The 7975-nt window shown below is 31.1% G+C and overlaps 1 protein-coding gene across 1 annotated transcript; it reads left to right on the forward strand.

Moving 5' to 3' along the window:
* Nucleotides 1-3144: 3144 nt before the first annotated feature.
* Nucleotides 3145-7716, forward strand: LOC137932451 (cytoglobin-2-like). Its single transcript, XM_068776069.1, has 4 exons — nucleotides 3145-3238; nucleotides 6379-6535; nucleotides 6672-6897; nucleotides 7520-7716. Exons 2-4 carry the CDS (start codon nucleotides 6381-6383, stop codon nucleotides 7646-7648), a joined length of 510 nt encoding a protein of 169 aa, XP_068632170.1. The 5' UTR covers nucleotides 3145-3238; nucleotides 6379-6380; the 3' UTR covers nucleotides 7649-7716.
* Nucleotides 7717-7975: the final 259 nt, after the last annotated feature.

Below are 7975 nucleotides of genomic sequence, written 5' to 3' on the forward strand. Positions count from 1 at the left end.
CTAAACCCAGCTATCGTTACAAATAATGTCGGCCCGCATTATCACAATCATCTGAAGAATGTACACGAAATATTAATTTAATACAAGAAAAAGGAGCCATGTGCTGTTGTAGTACTACAACAAGAGTAACCTTTAATTCAATCCAAAAAGTACTTCATTTAGAATTTCGAAGAGACTAAGAAAAGGCAAAAGAAATCTGAAATATCGCGTATTTGTTCAAAAACATCGATTCATGGATTCATCGTAAAAAATCTAAAGGTCACCGCTGTTTAAGTTTTATTTAGCTTTAAGAAATTTTCCTTTAAAAATTTGAGCGTGTTGGCCTTTTGAACTTTTGGTTAAGCAAATGGTCGATAAATATGCTACCGTATGGTCCTTGTGCCTGATCTCTGGTGGCCATGGAGCGTCCGCTCAGGCCACCTAAAAGTACTGCGGCCCCCCAATTCTGCCCGGATTGGCCAGCTCAAAACATAAACTCGATCAAACAGGCTGGTAAAGGAAATAAGAGAGATTTTAGACAAGGACTTGCAAGTCCATCTTCATAGCACGTGTTAAAGAACCTTTCTTCAGAAGAAGAACCGTCTATCATAAAATAAATCGTATTTCAAATTTTGATTACATTATAGAATATCGATTTAGTGAAATTACATTAACAAGCGAACCAAATATAAAGAAATAAACCGAATAAAAAAGATGTTTTGTACATTTTAAAAACCAAGATTTTGTATTGAATTTAAATAAGATAAAATTTACATTTTCTATAACAAGGTAAAATCAAACAGATTTATTTTAAGACTTATAGATACAATTACAGTTTTTAACGACTCATTATATTAACGGTTCAATATTAGTAAATGTATTTTTAACACTGATTAATGCTACAATTAGGAAATTATCCATAATTACGAATCGTTTCTGAGTAAGTTTAACTCATTCTTCGTTGAAGAATGTTTATTTTAATATTTCATGAACTATTATATAAGTATTTGGATAAAAGATCAATAAATATTTTCCCTGAAATAAATGTTAGAACATAATTCATTATTCGCCACATTACTTCAGTCCACAGCTGAACACTTTCTGCGCTTTTCGCAAAAATTTAGCTGTCAATACGTTCAAGATCTGCTCATATTTAAAATTGCTAATGGCGATTTTATTTAATTTTTAAGTAATGACACCTAAAATAAGCGGAAATAATATTTAATGTGAAAATCGCAAATTTTATTTCAATTAAATTATTATATATAATATAATATTAAATATTGCAAATAATTTAGTCAAGGTATAGAATTTAAGACCGATATTAAAAAAGATACGTCAAGCCAGATTAAATTTAAGTTACCAATTTTTTCTTAGCAATAATATTGAGAATTGCAATGAATTTGTCATCGCAAATTTCTGCTCCCTTAACCCTTTCACGACCACGGGGACGCCGGTGTCCCAAGCAAAAATCATGGATTAATTAAATATTTACGTAACCATTGTAAATTATTTTTTTGTTTTAATATTTCGGAAAGTACCTTTTTATTATTTTTTACTAGCAATATAGGATAACTATCACCGTTTGTTGTTTATCGTCATCGGAACGTTAGAGTTCTTTTGGCGCGAATGATCTGCTGTTTGGAATAAATAATTGATATTGTAAAAGTGCTTTTCAAGTTTTTACAGTGTCAAATTATCATTACCTGGTAAGTAAATTGTTATTCTAAATATTCAGTAGTAAGGTATTTATGTTGTATTCTGTGATAAATCGTTATAAAGATTATGGGACACGGATGTCCCTGTCGGCGTAAAGGGATACTTTTTATACGGAATTTCTTAACTTTTGGCTTGGTGATATACCAAAATGCTATCATTTTCTTACTCATATTTTTCTCAGAATATGTTTCGTAAGGGACGTGGAGTTTTTGAACTTCGAAAAAATAAAATTCTTCAAATTTTTGTGGGCGACAATAGCGATGAGGAAGATGACTTAGTGCTTGATGACGAAGACCAAAGACTTCTAGTACAGGATGATGACCAAGGGGTATTTGATGTCGAGGTTGAAGAGACGACGACTCTTCAACGGCAAAAATCACCTGAACCTTCAACGTCTCAAAAAAACAATCCATCTAATCACTAACCAATCATCTAACAACAGGAATTGTTTCGCCGAGTACCACAAATAACTTGCCCTATTATATTTATATTATTCATAAACAAGTAAAAAAAGTACACTAAGTAACAAATGTACATTATTTACAACAAAACAGACTTACCAACAAGTAAACCAAAATTTAGAGTTTAAGTAGAAAGTAACCCTTAGCGACCATAGAGACATATTTGTCCCATAAATTTCCAAAAAAAATGTAAAACTTTTTGAATTTTTAGTATAAATTATGTTTTTAGGATGCCTATTAATTCATTACATCTAGCTAAATTAATTAAATAAGGTACCGTAACCTTATGGTCCTGAAAGGGTTAAGGCTAAGATTGTAATGGTTAAACACGAATTTACGAAGATCTACAACGGTACACTCCTAGATATTCCATTGCAAAATAGATCTAACCAATATAATCTGACAGCAGACCCCTTAAAGAATTAAATGAATCATGAATAAAACAATTAAATTAAATCTGTGTAAAGTAAAGGAAGTAGTGGAAATAAAGGAAGAAAACCGCCTCTGATATCAAATGTCTTGACTCGATGTGTTTAAACTGCAATATCAAGAAGAATGTTCATCAATTGATTTTTCAAAATTTAACTAAAACTATTAGAACAAATTATTACTACATACATACGACGAAATAGCTTTTTGTAACGCACAAGACAATTAATACTTAAATAAATCTAAAGTATGTTATAACCATTTAGTCGTATTCAACGTTTTAAGTTTTTGTATATTTCAAATTTTTTTTCCCTATTTGGCAATGTTCAATCCGGCCATACGTTACTTACTTAAATGACGCACAAGATAAACGAAATGAGTTGCAACTTTATTACAAAAATCCTCTAGAACACTGCCCTTTAAAGCACGTGCTAACATGACAACATATAATTGAAATTTATTTTGGCAGCGTGTTATAAAAACATGGTACTGTATGACAAGCTGGAAAATAAAATGACCGCGGCATAATTCCTTTAGTCTACCGCGATCAGCCGTACGCAACGTTTCTCTTGGCGCGTAATATAAATTATTTCTTATCTGTATTACTTTCCCGCGTTTTTCATAAGCACGTACAGGATTTAAACATAACGGTACGTATATATTTAATAAATGATCATTATCGATTACTTTAAGTCTAAAAATGAACAATTTTATTTTGTAATCAGTTCCGTTTTACAATTATAATGTATTAACAGATTTTTATTAATCGAGAAAAAATTTTTATTTATTTTCTCTTAAATAAATTCGACGTTCATATGACATGACATAAGATCCTGTAAATCAATGTGGTATTTTGTACTCCATTGGATCACGGACCTTTAATTGAATCATGACACATGAAATCGTAATTCAAGTTTTTTTATTACACTTATTTTCGACCACACTATAATTACCCTGAATATTATATTATTATTTTTTATTGGAATGCGACTGACCTACCACTCCTGACAGTCCAGTCTGCAATGACAGATAAAAAATAACAATCAATTTTGATATTAAATGTTCTAATCAGAATTTAAAAAACGCTGTTTTATCCAATTACCATTACGTTATTTATAATTTATAAAATTTTTGATTTTTGGTAGGGTTAAATATACATTTACAATTTACTGTCAAATGTGCTATACATTCACCCCTATGAAGTTTTTAAACCTGTAACCAATCACCCTGTGTTATTGATGGTGTCTCTTTTTCAAGACGTTCTTAAAGTGCTCCGCCAAGCTGTAATAACCTAAACTGTAAAACTGTCAAGGTTTTAGGGCCACCTTTATTACTACACTATTGAAATGTCACGTCCCAAGATGATGATAACAGATGTGATATTGCGCAAAATATTACAATACTAGACCTTTGTGTATCTTCACATTGTTAAAAACGGATCACAACACTTATCGTGAATGATCACCCAACCTGTCTCGTTGCATGCTATTATAAAAAGTTATTTCAGTTTTTCTTTCACTGACTCAATATTTATATATTTTCCTGTTCCAATTATTTTTTTAGTTAAAGAAAATGTTAGTACGTACAAACATGTTGGGCAAATTATCAAATCAGTTCAATTAATTGCTGTTTCATTCCTTTCGATGCCTAATCTGTTATCACTGAACATTACAATCAAGATAAGCACAAATTCATGCACTAAAATTAAATTGCATACACGATATCGTTTCGAGAACAGTACGCATTGTTAGAAAATGGCACGTGTTGGCCTTCAAATAAACGATCACAAATAATATATATTTTTTAAATTTAATTATTGTTTACTATGTGTCGCTGCAGACCTTGTACTGCTAGAAGTTATTGTTTGACCTGTCGCATTCCAATAGAGTTTCAGAGTGATCACTTTACATAGGGTGATTGGAATTAAATGTAAATCTTTTAAGCTTTTTAGACAAATATGCTTTACATTCACCCTGTTAAAACTTTTACGCTAGACCTATGATCAATCAACCTGTGTACTTCACTAACAGTAAAGTAACTATAACACGCACCAGTAACCTCTCGATTTTTTTATTCAGAAACTTTTATTCCTACAGTAGAAATATCAAAACACAGTAATAATTAATAGTAATATACGTCATAATAGTAATAATCAATCATTTCATTTTACAGTACAAAAGCATCTATGCACAAAAAAGAGTTTTTTGTTCGATCTGATACTATAATTTATCTACCGGAAGTTATTTATTATATTTAGTGTCAAAATAAACGCATGCGGCGTTTTTGTAGTTTCATTAAGAAAATAATTATAGATGATTTTTATGGTCAAAATCCTCTCACGCCGAATGCACAAGAACAATGATTCAAAGTCAGAAGACTATGTATTTATAGAGTCATTTGCAGTTTTACACGATTAAATCGCATCATTCACTGTGTTATTGCGAAAGACGTAATATACGCGCATTTCGTGTGTGGCTCTATGAAACTTCCAATTATGTATTCTTCTTTCGGAGGGAATTAAAAGCCAGAGTGGATCTGTCTTGTGTATCTTATAGACACTATTTGCAAGGAAAATTGATTCAATAACAATAGCAGCTATTATTTAACTATCGGCTTCCGTATTCAAGCCAGCTTTCGAATTTGAATTCGACCGGGCGGTAAAAATGTAACCCTAAAAAAATATTAGTGGGTATAATGGCTCGTGTGTCTACGACACTTCTTCTCCCAGCGCTAACGATTGTCAAATTTGTAGTAATGTTAACGAAGTAATAGCCATTAACCAAGACGTGGTCGGCTCTCTCAGGAGCCCTTGTGGGAACGCTAAATAGGTATTATCGACGAGTGACAGACCAAGGTCTCCTCGTGCGGGTTCTATGAAGCGTCCGCCTAAGTCTTCTAAGAACTCGGCAGCCTCTCAATTCTTTGTAATTGTATGTATGTAGCATCGCTACCTTAAAAAAAGATTTAAGGTTTCGTTCTCTACGCACTGCCTGCTCGAACCCGCGGAATGTGTAAATTGTACTAAAAAAGCTACGAGTAAATAATTTAGCTCTACTAGCTGTTTAAAATATATTTACTATTGGAATAATAAAATTAATTTAGCACTCTTTCAACCGCACATCAACAAATGTAAAGAAATTTAAAGATGACTTTACATGAGACTTTTTTTAAAAGGTGTGCATGTCATATTCCTAATTTTTATATCACTTTTCAATCTCTTTATCGCAGGGATTTCCAATGAACTTGCTATCGTTGTTCTAGATACAGCTTGTCACTGTTTAGGCAGGAATCGATGCAAAAATAAGCAACAGTATCAATCAATATAAAAGAAAAACACAATTCTCTATTTTAAAATACGATACACATGAGTAAATGTAAACATATAGCCGTCTCGTCAGGAATTGATGTCTACAGTAATTCTTTATCAAAATTTAAACACCTCGTTACAGAAAGCATCTGGACGTAAATGTAGCAGTGTAATATTCATCATTTGTTATTTTCTGATTTCGTTTTGCTTTATAACAAAAGTTTATTTCTGATAATTTTTTTAATAATTTTTAACATAAATACTTCTTAGTATATTCGTTGTCCTTAGACTTTAGATATACATTGTTTAATGTACATTTTTCAATGTTAACTTGTAATTATTTTTATGTAGTCCTTGTTAGTTAATCTTTTGGTAATAATTAAAATAATATTTATAAATAAACAAATAACAATAACAAAAGCAAAAGGATCTTTTAATACTAATTTCTTCGTCCTTTTATTAATCATTTTGATTTTTTTGCAGAAATGGGAGGAATTCTGAACCGTTTATGGTGGGGTGGTGATCCTGACGCACCCAACCCCATAACTGGTCTCACACCGCGAGATGTTTACGCTGTGCAAAAATCTTGGGCCGTCATATATGCAGAGGCCGGGAAACATGGACTTCAGCTATTTATTCGGTACAATATTTAAAACATATTTCCAAATATTCAAAAATTCTCTTAATACACTTAATTTATTTATAACTATTCGTATCTGCTTTCAAATAATGTACATGTTTTAAATTTTAATGTTAAATTTCTATTCTTTTTACAGTCTGTTCCGATTGAACCCAGTAACAAAGACATACTTCAAGACCATCAAAGACATGAGTGAGGAGCAGCTATCAAACAGTTTTCAATTCAAGGCTCACGCGATAAACTTGATGTCATCTATTAACACGGCAGTGACGAACCTCAACCAGCCAGAGGTTGTGATAGCTTTGATGAACAAGCTGGGAGAGACGCATAGGAAACGACGAGTCGAACAGCTACATTTCGATGTAACTAATTGTCATTTACTAAACTTGCATTAGTTATATTAATCCCGATAGTATCAGATAACCACAAACCATATACACTAACAACTAAACATCCAACACTCCTTGATAAACAATTCCACATCTATGATGTTGCAGCGTGACTCCTACGCAATTAAATCTTGTATGAACAAATGCTTACCAAGATAATAAATGCTTAGCCAAGAAAATAAAATTCGGTCAAGAGAAAAGACAAGAAAAAAGGCTTCCGATAAGTCCTTAAAAAATTTCGTCAATTTCATTCAACATATCGAAAACTGTAATATATATAATATATAAAAGTTATGTATATGTTATATATAACTGACATGTATTTCCCATAACACCCGCTTTACTAAAGTAGATGTAATGGGACAATTTTTATAAATTCATAGAGATTTTCGTCTGTACTAATCCGTTAACCAATTTAACTTTTGGTTAATAAATTAGGGAAACACTGTTAGTAATCATACTATTAATTTTAAAACAACAATGTATATTTACGATTTTAACGATTTTTTAATTTGCCGAGCAAGAACCTTGGTTTTGTTACTATTGAAATTCATTCTCTTCTGATATGTGAACTAAAAAGTTTTTATATTTTCAGCAAGTAAAAGAAGTGCTGGTGGGTATTCTACAGAAGGACTTACAATTGACAGACGACGTTGTTGGTTCATGGGCGAAGTTCGTGACATTTATTTATAAGCATATTTTCGAAATACTAAATGACAAATAGACTATACAAATGAAATGTAAATAATTAACTTAGTGACAATAACTATGTGATAAAAGTATTATGTTGAATGAATTTATTGAATGTTTTTATTTAGTTTTAATACTATTTGATGTATGATAACTATATATAAAATATAGTTTTATATTTTACGTGTTCTTTTTTATAACCTTGGCATTACTCATGCAAAATTTTTCACGAAAAATCATTATTAATTACATCAATGAGCAAATTCCAATGATTTTTAAAAACTCTTTTTTCCAAATTCACGAAAAAAAATACATTAATTATAGTTATTTCAGCCCAATGACACACTATAGAAATTATTAT

Source organism: Battus philenor, unplaced genomic scaffold (genome assembly GCF_028537555.1).
Source record: "Battus philenor isolate CCGP_79_NKW_IND1 unplaced genomic scaffold, ilBatPhil1.0.hap1 SCAF_9, whole genome shotgun sequence".
Taxonomy (NCBI): domain Eukaryota; kingdom Metazoa; phylum Arthropoda; class Insecta; order Lepidoptera; family Papilionidae; genus Battus; species Battus philenor.

Excerpts from the sequence above, each read along its gene's own strand:
- LOC137932451 (XM_068776069.1), top strand. The coding sequence starts at position 6,381 with ATGGGAGGAATTCTGAACCGTTTATGGTGGGGTGGTGATCCTGACGCA. Across the intron at positions 6,536-6,671 it reads GGACTTCAGCTATTTATTCG|TCTGTTCCGATTGAACCCAG; the intron begins GTACAATATTTA and ends TTCTTTTTACAG. Across the intron at positions 6,898-7,519 it reads TCGAACAGCTACATTTCGAT|CAAGTAAAAGAAGTGCTGGT; the intron begins GTAACTAATTGT and ends TTATATTTTCAG.